Source organism: Saccostrea cucullata, unplaced genomic scaffold (assembly GCF_032062105.1).
Source record: "Saccostrea cucullata isolate Sc308-1 unplaced genomic scaffold, CSIRO_AGI_Scuc_v1 ctg445, whole genome shotgun sequence".
NCBI classification, from domain to species: domain Eukaryota; kingdom Metazoa; phylum Mollusca; class Bivalvia; order Ostreida; family Ostreidae; genus Saccostrea; species Saccostrea cuccullata.
In genome coordinates, this window is record NW_026921564.1 from 26509 (window position 1) to 48354 (window position 21846).

Below are 21846 nucleotides of genomic sequence, written 5' to 3' on the forward strand. Positions count from 1 at the left end.
ACTCGATATCTTGCAGTATCAACCAATTCTTATAGCATAAAATACAAAGGTTTATCTAATACATGAATTAATTACAGCTTCGGCACTTTAACATGTAGCTCGGCAAAGTGTCTCTGTTTCTCTTTATTGAACAGATAAAAACTCTTTTGATTATTTCAATCCGAAGACGATCTTTCCTCGTATACTGGATTCTCATAACTTATGTTTTTCTTGCCGTTGCGTTTTGGTTCATTGTGCAGATCACTAAGGATATTGATTTCGGATTCACGCCTGTTATCGGGAATAGTGGAAATCACTGAATTTCTCATGACGCCATTTGAATTTGTCAAAATCCGTTTCCGTCGAAAAATGTTATTAATGAGGCCTTTGAGTCCGTTTCTGAAATTGTCGTTTAGTCCTCCATACAAAACAGGGTTTAGTGCGCTGTTCGTATAAAGTAATGTTACGGCCGCAAAGTAGAAAGGATTGTACCAGTCTGGTAGCTACAAATTCAAAAAAAAAACAAAAAAACTATACATGCACATGGATGTTCTTTTTAATTAACTAGTTATTGACTTCCAATATCAAGTTAAATTGACTACAAGTAGTGACTTTCATTGTGCAGTGAGCAATAAGAAAAAAATGCATATTGGCACTCCCAAGATCTACCTCGAAGATTACCATGACCTTTGCCCTCCTTGGACTTATCAAAATTTAGCTGAACTTGAAACATCTTATGAGACTGTTGCTTCATTGTCGAAATGGAGGTGTTTTATGAGATTTTATATAGAGAATAATACATACCCTTTTCCATATCACATCCTGTATCAGCCCGAGACACCAATATCAGCCCGCGGGCCGAAGGCCCGAGGGCTGATATTGGTCGAGGGCTGATACAGGATGTGATGTGGAAAAGGGTATGTTTTATTATATTTAAACATACTTAGTAATAAAATACAGAACACATTCAGTTGAGAAGAAAATAAGTTAATAATCATGCATGGACTTCTTGCATACATGTACATAGTCTAATATCTCTTAAGATTTGGGTTTGTTTCTACTTCTATTTCAATGCACTTGATCCGTAATTTGAAAATATTCTATAGTATTACATGTATTTGTAAATTAAGATTAACCTTATTTTCAAAAAGTTAAAATTAAGAGAATATGAACCCACCAAAAATTGTGTATGATCACAAGTATTGTTATTGTGGTTTAATTTAAAAATATTGACGTCACAATAGCCGTATCAGCCCTGCAGGGCTGATATAATTTGCAGGGCTGATACGGATATATCCCATCAAATCCATATCAGCCCTGCAGGGTTGAAGGTTTATGACGTGTGCCATATCGCATATGCAAAAAACCTGTATTTATTACTAAGTGTGTAATAAATACTAGTAATTATTTCTTTAAAAAAAAATCAAAATTGACTTACGCTTTCTGAGGTATCATCTCTAAAGAACTCGAAAAGCTTTGTGACTTGAAATGGACCCACACAGAAGATAAAAACAACCAGAATAGCAAACAGCATCTTAACAACCTACAAACAAATCAGTCATTATCAAACATGTTAATATTTATTTTTGGAGAATGGGACACACCACCATTTCTCTAAGTGAAAAAAAACTGTATTGAAATCGGATCCAGTCTTTCGTTATTTGTATACTTAAGAATCAGTTATAACGTATTTCGGTTTTCAATCAGGGAGAAATTAGTGTCGAGTAATCAATCTTCAGAATAAATCATGCTATTTAAAAGTTAATGCTTACTGGCTTTTCTGAAAACTGTCCATAAATCAAGGTTGTCGGAAGAGTAAGCGTGCTATTCATTTATCATAAAAAGTAGTGGCTTGAAGGAGGGGATACTCTAGGTCCCTTCCAGAACCTCCCCGCAGCCTTTTATCTTAACGGTCAAATAACTTTAACTTTAAAGTACACGCCGCTTTTTTCTATGTATAAAAAATGATCACACTTTTTTGAGAATCGTACAAAAACATCTTATATAACTACAAACGTCGCATAAATATGCCGACTTTTCCGTTAAAAGTAAAGAAACATGTTTGATTTTGTACTTCAAAAGTCTATGAATTGTGTTTGGTTATACTAGTGGACAGAATAACTCAATATGTCATAAATTTCAACTTCGGGTGTATTACATAGGTCTGCCACTAATAAAAATACAATTGGAGAGTTCTCATGTTGAAGTATTGCTGCCATATTTCATGAAAGGAGGTGGCGAAAATGTACTTTACGTAAACAAAATTTATTTCTATTTGTTCGTCATTGGAATTTAACAGAGATAACAATTTTATTAAAGGAAATTAATTTTCATTTCAAACATTACAAATAATTATTTTAAGTACTAGGGCTTAGAATGAATGTGGTGTGTATCACAAAATGAAAAAAAAATATATCAGTTGTTCCTTTTTATTTCATTGCAAAAATACCTTTTTCTTCGATCTTTGTTGGACGACGGACATGGAAAGTCTCCCGGTTTTAGAAACTCTTCGAGTTTTTCTTAATTTTATGAATATTACGGTATAAGCAATCATCATCAAAAGCATGGGAACCCAGTTTAAGACCACCAGCAAACAAATCCAGTAAGCTTTCCGTGAACTCTTTCCTTGATCACAAGTTCCATCACTCTGTAAAACCTGGGGCCAGACCTCTGTGCAGTATTTTTCAACGAAATTTTTCCACGGCCTTTCCATGTAAGCATAAAAGAAAAGAACCGGAAGTGCAATTGCTATGGCAGCCAACCATATGACAATGATGATCACGCTCACTTTTCTCTGTGTCGCACGTGATTTTAACGGGAATACTATGGCAAAGAACCTGTCTCCTGCAATTGCAACTAGCGTGAACACACTAGCACACATAGCTGTGACTGAAATTGAAAAAAAAAATCAATTAATTTTCCATTTTATGTGATGTTTTATAGGTTCAAATCCATTTTTTTGTAAAGATACATGTTGAAGGTTTGGAAAAACAGATGATCTGTCAATCGAACCTAAGTTGAATGCTTAAGTATTTATAAATTTTGATGTATGTTACAAAAAGTGATGACAATAGCTTGGTGGGACACACTTCAGTCAAACCGGTTGCAAAGCTTGATACTATAACATTCTCCTATAGGAGAAGAAACATCTTTCTCTTCGCATCCCTTTGTGCATGTTTCAGTTTTTATTATGAATCTTGAATTTCCAAATATGGGGAGAGTTTTCTACCTTTCTTAATTTTGAATACATGCGATATATTATTTTCCCTTTTCATCTTCATACACTGCACTTTAATGCATTAAAATACGTGTACTCAATGTAAGGATTATTAAATTTGTGAAATTTAATATAGATTAAGAAGACCGTCTACGATTCCGTTGGACACTGAATCGAGGTAGGAGATATTGTATTTTGAAAATATTTCTATCCTGTCGTTTTAATTTAATTTTTTTCATATTTTTTGATGACTATCATTTAAAACAAAACCGAAAAAGAGAAACTGAAATGAAGGGGAAAAACATAATAATTGACTGAAATGGTGTTTATAATCAGCCTTTTGTCTGTGTTGGAGATTTATTCTTCCAAGAATCATTCACGCATGGTGTAGAAGTGTAGGTGTAACTGTTTCATCTTCTTCATCATTAACTATTTCAGCAATGCTTTTTTGTGATTTTCATTAAAAAGTTACATTTAATCAAGTTTTTTCGTTACCCTTACATATATAGGAGTACGAAACAAAGTTCCATTTTCGCTTCACAAAATCTCTATAATTTAAATGTAATATTTAATTTTATTATCAGTGAATATTATAGTTTTCGCCTACTTTCGGAACTTTTTTTTTGAGTTAAACAGATGGAAAGGACAAGGAAAAAAGTCTAACCGATAAAAATATAAAGATTTTGAGTTTATCTGTTTTCACTTAATTATTAAAACAATTTTGTTTTATAATAGTTGTATCGACTTACTTTGCAGGAATGGATTGAACTTGCAGAGAAAACTTCCAAGAACCCATCCCTGAGTCAAATCGTCCACAAGGTGAATCCAAATGGCGAAAAGTCCTACCAACATGTCAGAAATGGCCAAATTCAGGATGTAGTAATTCGTGACATTCCGCATTTTTGGAGACTGCACAATGATGATGATCATGAGGAGGTTTCCAACGATTGCCACTAATTCTATGCTTACACATATTGTGATTTTAATCCCCATTTCCCATCCGGGAACTTCCTTTATTTCCCCTATGTATTCTACTTCAGAAAGGTCCGGCATCTGAACTTTGGCGTTACAATCCTTATCCATGTTTTAACCCAAGGTTTTTCTTAAAACTGTACACAGCTTTTACTTAATGGAAGATGCACATTATATCATGGAGACATTTTTCTTATGTTCACGTTCTGTTTCTATCTTTCACTAATTCGGAATGAGAACAAACATCGAAAATAATTTTATGTTGTTCACAAACTAATATGCTGATGAGTGTAAATACAGACCCTCTCAAAGCGAAGACTTAGGCAATAAATCGACCCTTTAAACATTCATATTTTCCACTCTACATGCGTTTTTCAGTTTCCCTTAAAACGGTAGGATTTTTATAGGGTCAATTTCGTCATTTGATGTTGCCTTTTTAGATCCCTTTCGCAAAATTTAATGTCCTTTCAAGATTTTGGACAACATTTGTTCTCCTCAAAAAGCTATGATATTTCCAATTTTGCTTACTTCTTCCTGCTTTGTAGGGTCACACACACGATTTGACGGATCAAGTTGTATTCATTCATTCCGCATCAAGAGAAATATTACAAAGTTGAAAATTGAGTAAAAAATCGTGATTTCCTATACAAGAAAAAAAAAATCTCGGAGTAAAAATGTCAACTGTAATCCTAAATTTTCATTGTCATAGACCTTGTTTGTGCAAACAATATTTATTACACGAAGAGGAGAGAGTAGTGCCATTCATTGGCCGTACATACAGACCCACGTGTGAACAATGAAATGTGTATATGACTGTACTTGAAGTCTTTAGAACGATTTATCGCCACTCAACTAGCTCCTTGCATTCAGATAATCCATACTGTTCCAGGGAATCTGTGTAAACGGTCCAAAATCAACATGGCACCCATAGTCGTCTGCATCTCTCTCCTTGAAATGGGACACCGGAAATGTTTGTATCTTCATTTCGAAAGTATCGTTAACGACAAAAAATATGATAAATTGTCATGGTATCCATCACTTACTGATAATCGACACTTAACCTGATTAAGATACAATAAGGATAATTCATATGGCTATAAAACATTTTCCTTGGAATTTAAAGGTGCCTGGAAACAAATTTGAAGTTAATATTTTCTCAAATTTCCGGTTTCATATCTTGATTTTTATGTTGCTGTAGCATTTTCCATGGAAATATAATAACAAACATTTTACCGGGAAATCATTGAAACTTCCAATTTTGGGATTTATTTGATTTGCACATCCTTGCACTTGCACGTTTGAAAATAAACTTTACCCTAAAAACTGTGAATTGTAGCTCTCTCCAGAAAATATTGGAATATTAAAAAATCAGTTTGAGCTTCGAAATTTAGAAATTTGAAAATAATACGTGTGTATATTATAATACGTGTGTATATTAAAATTCTTTAACTCTAAATCATTTTAGAAATTTGAATTGTAACGAGGACCATATTTGATCCCTTGGACATAGAAAGTATTGGAAATTGTAAAGTATTGAGAACGTTAATTGTTTCCATCCGGAAAGGCACATTAGGGTGGGAAAGAGGTATTTTCTTATGCCCGTTTTATTGTAGTCCAAACTTGACTAATGTTGCTGCAACTCAAAAATCTATTTTTGTAATGATAACAAAAACATGATTAATTGATAAATACATTTTTTGATAGATGGTAAATGGACGATTTATACATTAATATGTTAAAGATAAGTCTTATAAATGCACAGTATGATCATCATTTAATTTAAAGCCCAAAATTTTCTTGATTCTCCTTTGCTTTTTCTTCAGATGCCTGAAATGAAAGGAAGATATGTCATTAATTATATAATTATGCTTCTAGAGTTTTATTTTTATTTTTAATAATGACATAAAAAACAATTTCAAAAAAAAATTACATATACATGTATGATAAACTTGCCTTTGTAACAATTCATGGGTTTATGTATTCCAGTTATGCAAGTCGGCCTTTGAGGATCTGTGATTGTCTGAAGCAAATCAAATGACCGTAAACAACACTATATAAGTAAGCGCAGCTAAGCTGTTGGGTTTCTTTTAGTCCGATTGCCAGACGGAGGAAGACGCATATATCGGCAATATAGTTAGTTGGGTGGGTGGCCTAGTACTACTGAGGCTTACCGAAATCATTTGACAATACTAGTAGGTGGATTGCCTATCAGCAAAGGCTTGCCACAATAAAGAAGAAGGTATGGTTTCCATACAAATTTTGCCCTGTGATTTTCTAAAAAAATGAAACTGGTGTAAAAGTTGAAAACTCATGCTTTTTAAATAATTGAAATTCAATGCAGAAAAATCATACAAGTCATTTTTCTCACATGTGTTTTTTTATGCTAACTACGTCATAAACATGTGCATTTTCCCGTATTTTCTTAAAAAGTTGCAGAAGACACCAATTTTCAATGGAATTTTCTTTCAGATAACATTGTCCACAGGCATCGCCCACAAAGATCTTGAGATATGTGATTTGTTATTAAAATTTGCACAAAATATCAAAAAATTAAAGTGGGCGACGGCTGTGGACACTGTTTTCTAAAGGAAAATCATCCTTGAAATGTGCCATTTTGAGGCTTTTTCTGTTGAAAATAGAGAAATGCTTCACATTAATGACATATTTGCAGAATGGTAAACCTTCATGCCACATTCTTTCCTGATTTATCAGAGTCATTTATTTAACTAATATTTAAGCTAGTTTCAAACCTTTTTAATATCATTACATTTTAGGGCGCAATAAAGCTAAAACCATACCTTCTTCTTAGTAGTATTGGTGTGTGACTAACCATTTAGAGGTCGACCATAGAGGGATGTCAACCCTCAAAGGTTCATCTGGTAACCTTTCTAGTGTAAGTCTCTGATAGCGGTGGATGACTGTGCGTCCTGAATAAGGACAACTCAGGATATCTTCTTCTGTCGAGGCTGACCACTAGTAGTATAGGTTAGGACTTAACATCGTGACAGACACTACGATCCCGAATAAGGCATAAATGGTATCTGTCCGGTGCAGTTGTGAACCTCATTATGAGGCCGACATCCAAGTGTAATTTCCCCCAAGTAAGGGAAGGGCCATATTTGTATATATTTGCAGGCCACTCATTTTATCCAATTACCTGGTAAAAACTTCTCTCTGAGGACAAGGCACAGGAAAAGACAGAACAGCCTCAGAAACTTCTGCTATGGGAAAAGGCAAAGGAATGGACAGAGCAGCCTCAGAAACATCTCCCAAGGGACAAAGCACAGGAAAAGACAGAAAAGCATCAGAAACCTCTGTCAAAGGACAAGGCACATGAAAAGACAGAACAGCCTGAAAAACTTCTGTCTCAAAGTTCTGACTTTTCCTGTGCCTTGTCCTCCGAGAGAAGTTTCTGAGGCTGTTCTGTCCTTTCCTGTGCCTTGTCCTCAGAGAGAAGTTTCTGAGGCTGTTCTGACATTTCCAGTGCCTTGTCCCCTAAGGGAAGTTTCTGAAGCTGTTCTGTCTTTTCCTGTGCCTTTTCCTCCGAGAGAAGTTTCTGAGGCTGTTATGTCCTTTCTTGTGCATTGTGCAATACATGGCCCCAGGTTCAGGGGCCTTGTGCTAGGGCGGGGCTATATAGATTATATAGTGAAAATGCATTTTTTTTTAATCTTCTCTGCCTCTGGGTATTAAACAAACTAAACACATATTTATGATAAGGATGGGTGCCTCTTTTAAATTGTGAATTTCATGGCCTCTGGTTCAGGGGTTCTGGTGTTAGGGCTAAGCTTAATTGATTAATTCGATATTATGCATTGATTCTTTGAAATATTCTTCTCTACTTCTGTGTATTAAACAAACGAACTACACAGTACATACATAATTCTGATGAACAAGGGTGCCTTTTCTAAAATATATGAATTTCATCGCCCCAGGCACAGGGGTTCTGGTGTTATGGCAAAGCTATATAAATTATATAGTAAAAAAGCATTAATTCTTTGAAAATTTTCTTCTCTGCTCTTGGGGATTAAACAAACTTACTGTATACATAGTTCCTTCTAAAATTATGAATTGCACCAAGGTCAGTAGTTCTGGTATTAGGGCCGGGCGCCATGGATTATAAAGTGAATCTGCCTTCATTTTTTGAAAATCTAGCTTCCTCTCTGCTCCTGGGTATTGAACAAACTAATGACATACCTGATACATAGCTAAGGAAAGGAGCATCTTTTTGAAATTGTGAATTTCATGGCCCCAGGGTTAGGGGTTCTGGTGTTAGAGCAGGGCTATATAAATCATATAGTGAAAATACATTAATTCTTCGAAAATCTTATTCTCTGCTTCTGGGATTAAACAAGCTTACTATATACATAGTTATGATAAGTAAGGGAGCCTCTTCTAAACATTATTAGTTTTATGGCCCAAGGGTCAGGGAATTTGGTGTTAAGGTGGGGCTCTATGGATTATAGTGAAAGTGCCTTAATTCTTTGAAAACCTTCTTCTTTGCTACGGGTATTAAACAAAATAACAACATATATACAATATTATGATAAGGAAGGGTATTGCCTTTTCAGAATTGTGAATTAAGTGACCCCAGGGTCAGGGGTATTGAGTAACCAAACGTAGCATACTAAGTGTATATATGACGAGAAATGATGCCTCTTTAAAAATTGTAAATGCCATGACCTCTGATTTAAAACATAATGTCATAAACAAGCTCAAGTGAGCTTTTCTGATCACCCGTTGTCTGTCGTCTCTTTGTACACATTTCACATTTTTAACTTCTTTGAAAGTGTGTGAGTTAATAGTCTAAACATTTATATTGTCCATGTTAGTGAAGGAATGAATGTCTTCATAAGTCAATATTTTAAATGATAATAAAAATCACACTCAATAAATATATTATTTAATAGATGAAGATAGAATTTAACAATAACATTGGTAAATGGATGAATTATTATTACATTTGTCCGTTGAAGATTAGTCTTATGAATGCACAATATGATAGTCATTTCATCTAAAACCAAACAAATTCTTGATTCTTCTGCGAAGATTTTTCTTGGGAGATACAGATGCCTGAAATGAAAAAAAAAAGGAATTATAATTTACATAATCTTGCATCATCAGTACATTTGGGGGGATGATGATGATGATGAAAAAATGCCAATTAAATACACTAAAAACTTGCCTTTCTTTCTTCAGAGGTAAACGTAGGAGGTGGAGGAAGATCATTCACTGCATTAGGAGCACTGTGTGTTTCTATGGTTGTTTCAATCAGTCGATATCTTGTCTCATCAGTCTACATCAACAGAAAAAATTAAGTTTTTCATAATGAAATTCATCATCGAATACTACAGAATCTTAATCTGATGAACAATGTTCAATTATGTTGACAAATCATGTTATAGAAAAAAAAATGAATATCTTTTTATGCAAGTTTTATGTCAACATATTTAGATACCAAAGTGTCAACTTTGGTTGTTAAGAAAAATTCATTTTGATTATAAATATATGTGTATATACTTTAACTTTTTCAACAGCCTGAAGCAGGTATTAAAACACATAATTCTGAGAACTACGTCTTCAAATAAGATATGTAGTCTGAAGTTTCCCATATGACTTTTACATGAAACTTTAAGACTTGCCCAGTATATAAACAAACAATTACCTTGAATTCAGTTATCCCGAATAGAAAAAGTCTCCTCGGAATGAAGTGGTCCTCATTTTCAACATTATCATTGACCAGTGGCTGTAAGAGACGTAAGTTGATTTTTCTAATAGATATATTTATGTACATTAATTAACAAAGCAAAACATATAAATGACATGTTCATTACATTTATTTCACTATTTAACTTTTCAAAATACTTGAGATTGATAAATTACAACAGTCATGTTTTTCACCAAAGACCCACAGGTCTAAGTTTTGATCACCAATGATTTTTCTCATTTTTGTCAATTCAATATTACATAAGTTATCTTGCATAAGAAAACCAAATCTTCCAACATTTTAAAATTACATGTATGGTTTTAACTAGGCCAATTTAATAGATTTTTACCTGTAAGTCACTTGATTGTCTTCCATTTTGATGCACTTCTAACTCGTCTACTTTTGTCTCCGTCTCTGACTTCTTAAAATTAAGAAGTTCTTGTGGAATGCTGTATGAAATAAGAAGTTTTGTTCAGAACTCATCAAGGCATTTAACGATTTAAAAAAAAATATACATAATAAAGATCAAAGAAATTAAAATTACCAGTATACAAAATTACATATTCATTAAATTTATCAGACTTCTAGATCACGGAAACATTTGTAAAGATTCACATGTAACAGAGGAGACACAGTACCTAAAATTGCCATCTATCTTTGCCTGTGCTTTATCCTCTGAGACAAACCCAAACTGTTCTTTCTTCTCCTGAATCTTGTCCACTGAGAAACGTTTCAGAAGCTGTTCTGTCTTTTGTGTCGTGTCTCTTGGACAAAAATCCTGAAACTGATCTATATTTTCCAGTGCTTTGTCCATTGAGAGGCCTTTACAATCCTGTTTTGTCTTTTCCTGTTCCTTGTTATTTATGAGAAGTTCTGTCTTTTGCAGTGCCATGTCCTTAGGGAGAATGTCCTGATCTTTTCCTGTCCTCTTTGCCTGGTCCTCTTTTGACTCCATCTTTGCAATTGTTTTCTGGGCAGTTTTCTCCATGTTTTCTTCTGATTTGACTGTTTGTGATTTGGCCTCCTGTATAATACAATGTCAAACAAATATTAAGTTTATCCATAACCATATTTTATCATAATATAATGCCTTGAAAACATATTAATAATACTATAATTATTCATGGACTTTTTATATGTTTCACAAAAATTAGAGTGCCTTTGTACCTAAAAAGACTGCAAAAATTACTAAATGTATATGTAGTATTTTTTCTAACAAATAACATTCTGTTGAATGTAATATGTGTTTATTTTTTATTTCTCTTACGTTTTTTTGACGAATATCAAACAGTAAATTTGAAATTATCTTGATGTATCCCTGGATATTACAGACAAGTAAAAATTTTAAGTATTTATACACATCTACAGTAAAATTCAGTTATAACAAAGGCACTGGGTCCTATGAAATTACTTCGCTATATCTGTAATTTGATATATTGGGTATAAGAAATTTGTTACATTTATATAACTGGGGATGCAAGATAACTTCGGTATGAATTCGCAATATCTGTGTTAGTACTAAATGAATTTAATTGTTTTACCTTAATTCTTCTTTCATGTTCTTCAACTTCTTTTGCCCAACTATAGGAGAACTTTAAAATGTCTAGCTTAGCATCCTGCAAATATAATTCAAAATGTATAAAAAAAATCAATATACATGTAAAACTTGATATTCCAAAACATGAAGTTAACCAAAACCTGCAGTTATTATTTAAGTGTACTCACTATATTCTTAACAGGCTCCTCTCCAAAATCCAAAATTGTCTCTCTGCAAAGAAAATATTAAAGACTGAGCTCGAGGTAAGTATCAAAATGTTTGGTTGGTATTTTACGTAAAAAGATTTGCTTTGGCAATTTTAGTCTAAAAAGTAGGTAAATTTTTCGCGATATTATAGTTAGAGTCAAAGGCCTACCTGATCTTACTGCCCTCGTCTGGTATCAAGTTATTCAGTACTGTGACCTCTCTTTGTATCAATGCCTCCTTTTTTGCCAAAATCTCCTAAAAAATAAGTTTAAAAAAAATAAATTACATAGTTACAGGATAAACAATGTACATAATTATTTAATTGATAATGATTATTCTTTGGTTGTTAATATTTGTAAGGAATAATCAATGGTTTCTTTTTTCATTAAAAATTACAATATATGTATATGTATTAATTGTAACATAAATGTAAAACATTCTGTGTGTCAGAAGCATAATACAATGAGCTGATGTGTCTTAAACTTTTACCTCAGTCAATCTCTCCTCTTTCTCAACTTCATCAGCCCAGCTGTACGTAAACTTTAAGATGGCTAATTTTGCATCCTAAAATTAATATAATACATGAATACAATTGCTGTCTACAATGTACATAATGAGATAGCTACATTATAATTCAAGTACATGCATTTCTATTCAATGCAGAATACAATGTTTATACAAAAAATGAGACGTCATAGTTCATTTATCTGCACTTTGTAGTTTAGAATTCAAGAAATATGACGACTAATTGTAAAGTTAATTCATAAGTTTGTCCATACAATAAAACGGTCAATACAGATGGCATCATGGTAATGATTTCTAAATTTCTTAAAAACAATGGAAAATATTCGAAATATCTTCAAAATATTTTTTTTGAAACAGGGTCAAAGATTAGAATATCGCCTATCATTTTATCGTTGGAACAAAGAGTTCTATAATAATTATAAAAAGAACCCCCCCTCTTGGAGACCATTTTATCCGTGGACATTCTCAGAACTTAAGTCCATAGTAGGAATATAAAACACCTTTAATGCCTTCTCTAGTGAACAGTATGTTGGTTTCTCTTTTCATCATATAATTTCATAATACAACATGTTATTCCATAGCATGAGGTCTATTTTTTAAAGCGGCACTTACTATATTTTCAACAGGCTCCACTCCAAAATCCAAAATTGTCTCTCTGCTAAAAAAAAATTTTTAAATTGTGGAAATATAAACATGTATGTGTTTTTAACGTAAACAGACTTTTTTGGCATCTTTGGTCTAAAATGTAAGATTAATTTTTGCGATATTAGAGTTACTGTCAAAGGCCTACCTGGTCTCACTGCCCTTGTCTGACATCACATGATTCAGTTCTGTGTCCTCGCTTTGTCCCAGTGCTTGCTTTTCAGCCTCGAGCTCCTAAAAGATAATATTCAAATTTTAAAAAGTTACATAGTTACAAAACAAATACCGTATATATTTATGTAATAATTAATGATTTTTTTGGGGTTGTTGTTAATTTTTTCTAGAAATTATCAAATGGTTCTTTTTCACTAAAGATTAGGAATTAACAATATAATTATATGTATTAATTAATGTAACATTCATGTAAAACGTTTCTGTGGATCACAAGTATAATACAACGAGCTGGTGTATCTTCAACATTTACCTCAATCAATCTCTCCTCCTTCTCAACTTCATCAGCCCAGCTGTACGTGAACTTTAATATGGCTAATTTTGCATCCTAAAATAAATATAATATACAATTGATATTTACAGGGTATGTTATGAAATAACTACATTATAATTCAAGTATTTTAAATGTTCAATATAATATACACAATATACGAAAGATGAGACGTCATAGTTCATTTATTTGCATTTTGTAGCTTAGAGTTAAGGAAACATGGAATAAATATCCTATGACGATTAGTTGTAAAGTTCATTAAGATGACCATACTTTAATAGCCAGATGGCATCATGGTAATGATTTCTATTTTTTCTTAAACAGAGGAAAATAATTTCAGCATAAATTTACTAAAACAGGATTAAAAATTATAATATGTTCCAATGATAAAATGATAGGCAATAATATAAATATACTCACCACATCCTTTACTGCATCGACTCCAACATCTAACATCTCCATGACTTTCTATAAAGTTGTTATAAAAAAAAAATATGAATAATCTTAAGTTTTAGGCTACAGCGAGGAAACGACAGCAATGAAATGTTGTAGTTATGCAAACAACGTTACCTCCGACATCTTTACACAAGTTTTGTTGTGGTGACAATTGTTTCGTCACGTTAATTGTTACGTTGAATATTCTGTGTATCATTATGACGTCATACACAGTCTCTTTCTCATCAGTTGATAGCGTTATAAGATGAAACCGCTAAAATTGAATAGAAAGAAATAAAATCATTTCTTTGTTCTTTTATAAGATAATGTGAAAGTTATTTATTTTTGGGTTGACCAATCTGGTAAAGAATTGTCTGAACTTGTTTCTTCCTTCTGAAAGGTTTTTTTTTTTCAAATGAAATATAAGCAAATCGTAATACAGTACCTGTTATAAAAAAAAATTTACTTTATTGTTTATGAAAACCTCTTTACGAAAATCTTATTTCGGGCAAGGGGGTGGCGAAGAAATTTAATGTAGTGGATTCTTGATTATGGGACTAAATTACAACATAACCCTTTTAATATGTTTGCAAAAAAAACTCCTCCAGAAATCAAACTGTCTTCGATGAACGATTTTGAACAACAAAAAAATAATATTTAAGAAAATTGCATATACATGTAAATCTGTCTTTGAAACATTGAATTCTTTGCTCTTGGAAAACATAGCAGTTTTTATCAGTACATCAATGGTAAACTTTTAAAATTATATACAATAATTAATTTATATTGTTAAACTGTTATTCAATACAAAATGAAATCACACTATAATGGACGTTCTTTAAAGACACTGGATTTTTGGGTTTCTTGATCCGATATAAATACCTGTTTATTAGAGAGTGTAAAAACAGACCACAAAAATGTCAGGTAAAAATCGATATGTTCATATGGGGGATCAAATAATAATTAGTCCTAATTGTTATATTCTTTTTTACAGAGGTTGATTAAAAACAATAATATTTGAAAAAATGGTAACAAACCACAAGTTTTCTCTCTTAAAAACTTAGAGACTAGAAATCAAAATAAATTAAGTTGTTTGATATAACTGTATTAAACTTTCCTGGACATTTTTAGATTTTTACATAATTGAAAGGATTTATATATTGAAAATACTACAAATGTACATCTTTTTGATTATGTTTTGTATCAATTTTGAAAAGATTTTCAATATGTTCTAATTTTAACTATCTCTCATTGAAATCTTATGAGTTACAGAACATTACAAATTTAAATACAAGTTGAAGTATATATATATTTTTTTTCAGAAACATCAAGTATATACTGTATTTATAGCTACAATTATAAAATCTTTCCTATTAATTTTTGTTTTACAGAAAATCACCTCTATTTTAGGAAACATAAAGTCGATATGCATTTTAGATTCTATAAATAATAATTCAAGTCTATATGCTGTTATATACTAAATCATGTGACCAAGTTTAAGCCAATCAGAGAGCTTGGAATATATGATTAAAATTATATTGAAGCTTTTATTTTCACTCTAGTTTACTGATTCTTAATCATTCATTTATAATGCAGTGTCTCGAATAGCCCTTGTTTTCCAGCTTCTCACAATGAAACTTAACTATGTGATGAAAAGTGGTCATATAAATTGGTATAAATTCATTAAAGATTCAATAATGAGAGAAAGTCAAGTTTATTGTCATATGATATCTGTATTGCATGTCATACAGTTCAGGACATTATTTATTGAACTGCAGCCCTCGTATAGATGTGTTTGACGGGAAAATTTTTATATTTTTGAGATATTATACACTCTTACATTTTTTTTCATAAAGGGGGGGGGGTATTATCCATACTTCAGGTGCCTGTGGTCACAGTTCAGATTAATATTTTTCTTACCTGTCTAAAATTTAACCAGTGTATTAATTGGTCTATAAATTTTTACGTAAAGTCAATTAAAAACTTTGAACAGTTAAAGTTACGAGCCTGTTTTGTTTTTGTTCCTGAGGTGGGAAAGGTATTAGTTTTTTTCAGTGAGCTATAAGCAAATCGTAATACAGTACCTGTTCGAATAAACATTAAATTCAGGGACTTAGTATTGTTTATGAAAGGGGAGATTTGCCTAACTCGAAAATCTTATTTCGTGGGAAGGGGGTGGCGGGTGGAGGCTTCTTTTAGGACTAAATTACAACATAACCCTAATTCAATAATATACTGCAACAAAAAAGTGGGGGAACGTACGACCTTTTAATGAACGTTTTCTATGATAAGAAAGTATTGTTTGGTATAATGTAGATTCCATCCTTGCCACATTGATACTACTGCCGGAAAACATAGCAACACAGTAAGTAAGGGGAAACTTTTAGAATTATGTACATTAATTAATTTATATTGTTAAACTGTTATTCAATACAAAATGAAATCACACTATAATATACAGACGTTTTGGATTTTTGGGTTTCTTGCTCCGATATAAATACCTCTTTATGAGAGAGTGTAAAAACAGACCACAAAAATGTCAGGTAAAAATTGTGTTCATATCGTGGGGATCAAATAATAATTATGTCCTTTGTAATGGATCATTCCTTTGAAATATAGGTTTATGGGAGCGGACTAATTTTATCAGAAGGGGTCGGGTGGGTGAAAAGGGGGAGGATACTTTTTGGCTTGTTTCTGATTCCCTGGCTCCCTCAATCAAGATAATGACTTTCAGATGGTCTCATTACAGTTAATTGAAAGTACTTTTATATATTGAAGATTGATATTCGTATTGGATATTTATTGATTAAAAGAAAATTTTAATGGTTTAATTTTAACATCTCTCTTGAAATCCTTGAAAAATCAGGCACGTAGAAATATATAGGAAAAATCTTTTTTTGAACATTACTTTTACTATTAAATGTTCATTGAAAGACTGGGCCCCCCCCCCCCCCACTTTATACTACAGGAAATTGATATCAGCGAAATGTGGTACTGAGTGCAAAAAAATTCATATTGGTTCTGAAAGAAGTTGTCAGTGGAAAAAGTTGGTCTCTAACCCCCCACCCCCACCCCACGAAATAGAATTTTGGAGTTTGGGCAGTTTTCTTTTCTCTTTCTTTTTCTTTTTTTTTTTTTTTTTTTTTGCTTTTCAACTTTTTCAGGTAAGTCAAAAAAATGTTTTTTTTCTCTGGCTGCCCCCCCCCCCCCCACTTTCAAAAACGATGCTACGTGGCTGAAAATGAAGAGTTCAGATTTTTGCAACAACGAAAACCCTGAAATCTCAGAACTTATATAAAATATATACGCGTTATCTTTTAATTTATTTTTATCTTGATTTATGGACGTACATGTGATATGCAATTTAAAAGTAAAAGGGTCAATTATTGCAACCATGCAGTAATAAATTTCATAAGAATTAGTTTATGAGTGTTCCCTTGCTTCGGCCTGGAATGCGATATAATGCACATCATTGCTGTCGCAGGAAGGATAACAATAGTATCGTATTTCGTACCCTGATAACAAGCACAATAGCTATTTCATTTTAAATTTTGTCGAAAATTACAATACCTTTTTTTTCTTATCCCGTGGGTTACCAATAGATCAATAATTGAATTGTTTACATGTGTTGCATTTTTGAAGGGGGTTGCAAAGTTTTGTATTAAAAACACAGGCATTTGATGGATTTAAAGGGGAAGAAAACGCTAGATGCGCGACTTCAAATGTGATCACGCAAATCAAATTGAGACTATTGGCAGATGTGTATTGACGTGAAATTAACAAGGAATGTTACGTGTCCTTTTTGTTTATTTCCCGGCAACATTAAGAGGATCGAAGTACACATGATGTACATGGAAGTCCACTCAGCAAAATGGGGAGTCCGGAATTAACCATGTCGTAAGAACTACAATAGGGTCAAAGGGCATTCGATAATATAGTCATCTTACCTGTGCAATCGGTAATATGTTTATATAGGTATATTAATAAACATGCACTGTTTGTGTTTATTTATACCGATGTATAAGGACTAACGCCTCCCGTGAAAGAAAGATGTGAAATGAAACTGTGTAAATGAAAGTTGATGGATTTAGTTCTAAGAAGGATGAAATTGGATTTCAATGGCTGAAGGGGAGGCTAATTTAGCCAGGGGTAAAACTATGATTGAGAGAAAGGACGGGCCTCCCCCGGGGAGGGAGAGAGAACCCCCAGCCCACGACAGCAGCAAAGACTTGTTTGGAGTTCAACTTGAGGTTAATTCTTGTATAAAATAAGTTCTTTTTAATTCGTGTTTTTAACAATGGATATAAAGGGGGTGATTGGGGGAGGGGGGTATTGCACACGTTAATATTGCATGATATGTATTTTCTGAAACAATTTAAAGGAACAAATATCTCCAAAAGCTTCTAAATTCCGATGAGTGTGTAATAAAAGATGGTCATGGGAATTGTATTAAAAGCTCGTAAAGTCATTTCAGGTGGTCATAAGAATCATATTAAAAGTTCGTTAAGTCATATGAGTGACTGCATCTGCCTTGTTCCCTTGTCTCGGGGCAAATAATAAATACACTTCAAACGAAAATTTACATTTACAGATAAACTTTATGATGGTCTCTATTTCGTGGAAGGGGGGTGTATGGGTGCATTTGTATTATGTAATTAATATTTTGCTGGCTCCAAGAATAAAAGACGTTTAAACAGATTATTTTTCAAATGTCACCTTACAACCTAGATTTCATTTTAATTTTCATTTGTATGAATAAATTTATCAACCATAGAGTTCACACTGACACGACAGTTTGTCATGAATTAGTTATGTCATATCTGGATTACCCTGGTATCTGTTGACACTAAAGATATCGACTGCAACGTTTCGTTCATTGCTTTCAATAATCTAAGTAATCGAACAGGTGTTCACAGAGAATTTTTCAAAATTAGCTTATATAATAAAGGTACTTTCCCTTATAAACGTTGAAAAGTTATGGGAAAATTAAAATTCAACTTTGTGCAAGCATATATCAGGCATGGAAAGCGGAAGGTATATATCACATACGAAAAAGTAATGATTACTTAAAATTTGATCAAGTGCTTTGCACTTATTTCATTTTAACTGTGTGTGTGTGGGGGGCGGGGGTTAACATCCTTTCCCCATAGGTTTAATAATTCCTTTCCAATTCCTATTTTTTTAAAAACAAAGTCAGGCGATATCTCTTTTGTATATCTTCGTAATATATAAAAAATATTTAAAGTTATGAATATTTTGTAATCTATAAAGTGGTTTCTAATTGTCTTTAAAAAATTACAACGCTGAAAGTTTTGATTTTGGCAACTTAATTAAGTTATTTCCAAAAGGATTATATAGGCAACACCATCATCTGGTATCTTGCACAAATGCTTGGTAAAGTACCTCAATTATTTTTGACTTAACATGTTAAAATAGCATTACTTCAATGACAAAATCTTGGAAAAAATTATGTATCAGTGAGGAACGTATCATCTGTCCTTAAAACAAGTCTGGTAAGGTTTTTGGAATAAACTGCTGTGGTGGTGTAGAGTAAGATGGAGAGAAATCGTGAAAAGTGGGGATCACACTCAAAGTCGAGTGGTAAATGTATCATGCCTTTTGCATTTACATGTATGCTATATGAAGCATTTTTGACGTTTTATATGTGTAATGGAATGTAACAATTTTCTTACTGAATATTTTTTAAAAAGTTATCTGCAATTACATAGAGTAACATCCCCTGTTTGAGTCTTTAGTATGAGGAGGTCGAAATGTTGCATTTCGTCATGCATTGCGGGAAAAGGGTGCCATCAACCATGAGCTGCTGGAGAACAAAATCAGAAACTATGGATTTTAGGAGCCGGGAGGATGTTAGGGCTTTTATAGAAGCCTTTAAACAAAATAATCCTGTCACATGTGCGATATTTTGTCATACCCTACAATGCGATTCTGTGGAGGCGGTTGTTTCAATGGTAAATGGTAAAAACGGAGAGTTCCGATACAAAATTGTAAAAGCTGTAAAACTGAAAATAACATTTATTAATTTTACGTGTCTATAAATAATGTATCACAACATGCAGATACAAATGAATTGTTTTTGCCTTTATATAATGCGAAAATTGATCACTGTGCAGATTAAATTTTCATTAAAATTTGCAAAATTTAAAACAAGGACGACTTGCTAAACATGTTATATATTGCAGCAGCAGCATCGCTTGTAATAAAATGATTAATTTGTAAATATTAACTATTAAGTACGCTATATCACTTAAACTTTTTATGTTTTTCATATATAATTGGTTGGAAAATTTAGAAAGTTTTTCGGAAAGGTTGGGGGCACTATAGTATAAGTATTATTTTGATAATCAAATGAAGCTGTGAATTGATATTGTATAAGTACAATGCAAATGTAAAACTTATATGCAGTTCCAATTTAGAGAAGTTTGCCAACAAAGAGATCTTATTTCAAGGGCAAAATAAGTTCAGACATCATGGTGCTTTTATGATTGGTGTTCACTTTCACATTATCTTTGTTTTATGTGCTATGTAAGAGCCCTGTCTAAATGACTAATGCCTGCTAATTACATCTTCATATCTGCAACAGGTGCAGATTAATAACCAAAATAGACATAAGTGGTTACCTGACCAGACAATGGAAAGATATAATTAGTCTTAGAAGATATATATTTAATGTTATTGAATTTTTATATTTTGAACCTGATATTTTGAAGGAAACTGAACTGTGTGTGTGGCTTAAACTTCTTTCGAACTGATGACTAATCTGTCGTCACATGTTGCACTGAGAAACATATCTTGTTTGACAAATGAATAACAATAATTGATTTAATGTGTAGAGATTGTGTTGACATAATGTATAGTAATCGTTACAGGACTTCCCCGTTAGAAGAAATGTATTCTCTTTGTCCTTTCCTTATTTTGAATTCTATATATATTACCTAGGTTTATTGGGCCATCTTCACCTCTAAGTCTTATACATTTTGATATTATAATGCTATAAATAATTTTTTATTTTTGAGAAAAATATATAGCATAATTATCTGAAACCATCTGGTTGCAAATATTTCATTCTTGCATATTTTGTGTATCTAAATAATGTATCAAATTACTGTTTCACAAAGTTAATTAAGGTGACATTTTCTTTTTCATTTTCTTGAGAGGGGGGAGGGGGGTGTTTCTACTTAACAAAATATTTTTTTGTAACAAAAATTTTGAATTCATTCATTTGATATCTACATGAAGATTACACCCTTCAATATTCCTAATGTAATTGAAAGGCTCACCATATATGCACAGCTGCATGGTTTCCACAAAGTAGCTAGCACATAAAAAGAAATGGAATTGGAAATATGAATGATGTTTTAAATTTTAATAGTTTTGTTTTCTTACTCTCATGTAATTTGAAAATTAAAAAAAAATCATCAAGGAAACCTTATATAAATTGGTTATTTCATTTTGTAAAATCGACCATAAGTATATAATATTCTGAAACCATGAATAGGTAATCAGACTCCTTGTCATTATACTACTCAATATAGCACTCAATATCCTAATCTATTACTTTATTCTCATTCATTGATTGATGAGGACATTTTTGTATGCATGGTCAATACATATTCATTTCTTCCCAGAATCCATTTGAAAAAGCTGTTGCAGCTATATTTGTTTTATTTTACTTCCTAATCTTTAATCTTTTCAGTTATTTTCACTATTAGCACAGCTGTTAATTTTGTTTTTCAGGTAACATTTCGTCTCTTGGAAGCTGAGAAAAGAAAACTGCAGGTCCTACAGAAAGAGTTGGCCCAGTATGATGAAAAAGAACCACAGGGTTTACTGAAAGTATGGGCAAGAAAAAATTTGACAAAAAATGAAATATATTTTTCTCACATTATCTGATCACCGACACAAGTAAGTACTGTAAATCACTTTTTATTGAAATATATTTGAGAAAGTGTCTCGAGAATTTAATTCTCGCATATAATAATATTCCTAAAGATTATAAAGAGCAATAACCACAATTTGCGAAAATTTTGTCTCGCTAATCAGGTGCAATGACTATCTCACGAAAATAAGGTGTCGCGAAAATTAAGTGATCTACAGTACTT

General features: G+C 32.4%; 3 protein-coding genes and 1 long non-coding RNA gene across 5 annotated transcripts in view; 1 reads left to right on the forward strand and 3 right to left on the reverse strand.

Moving 5' to 3' along the window:
* Positions 1-105: 105 nt before the first annotated feature.
* LOC134260344 (neuropeptide FF receptor 2-like) lies at positions 106-4335 on the reverse strand. Its single transcript, XM_062742908.1, has 4 exons — positions 3946-4335; positions 2429-2868; positions 1418-1522; positions 106-482 (listed from the first exon to the last, which is right to left on the reverse strand). The coding sequence occupies exons 1-4, from the start codon at positions 4277-4279 to the stop codon at positions 156-158; spliced, it is 1206 nt and encodes a 401-aa protein (XP_062598892.1). The 5' UTR covers positions 4280-4335; the 3' UTR covers positions 106-155.
* Positions 4336-7535: 3200 nt separating this feature from the next.
* LOC134260337 (uncharacterized) lies at positions 7536-12960 on the reverse strand. The gene is made up of 11 exons (XM_062742901.1): positions 12935-12960; positions 12757-12802; positions 12109-12183; positions 11789-11874; positions 11601-11643; positions 11417-11491; positions 10514-10899; positions 10225-10324; positions 9834-9914; positions 9354-9464; positions 7536-7724 (listed from the first exon to the last, which is right to left on the reverse strand). The coding sequence occupies exons 1-11, from the start codon at positions 12958-12960 to the stop codon at positions 7536-7538; spliced, it is 1218 nt and encodes a 405-aa protein (XP_062598885.1).
* A 12-nt stretch (positions 12961-12972) lies between these two features.
* Positions 12973-13959, reverse strand: LOC134260345 (uncharacterized). Its single transcript, XR_009990528.1, has 4 exons — positions 13859-13959; positions 13709-13756; positions 13271-13345; positions 12973-13020 (listed from the first exon to the last, which is right to left on the reverse strand). It is a non-coding gene; the product is annotated as an uncharacterized LOC134260345 (long non-coding RNA).
* Positions 13960-17645: 3686 nt separating this feature from the next.
* LOC134260346 (ras-GEF domain-containing family member 1B-like) overlaps positions 17646-21846 on the forward strand; it is a 40977-nt gene continuing 36776 nt past the window's right edge. Inside the window, exons 1-2 of one of the 2 annotated variants that reach the window (XM_062742910.1) lie at positions 17646-17973; positions 21482-21580. In XM_062742910.1, coding sequence (XP_062598894.1) covers positions 17842-17973; positions 21482-21580 — 231 coding nt within the window. In that variant the 5' untranslated portion in view covers positions 17646-17841. Of the gene's footprint in view, positions 17974-19539; positions 19696-21481; positions 21581-21846 lie in introns of those variants that run through there. The other variant, XM_062742909.1, reaches the window with a different exon arrangement.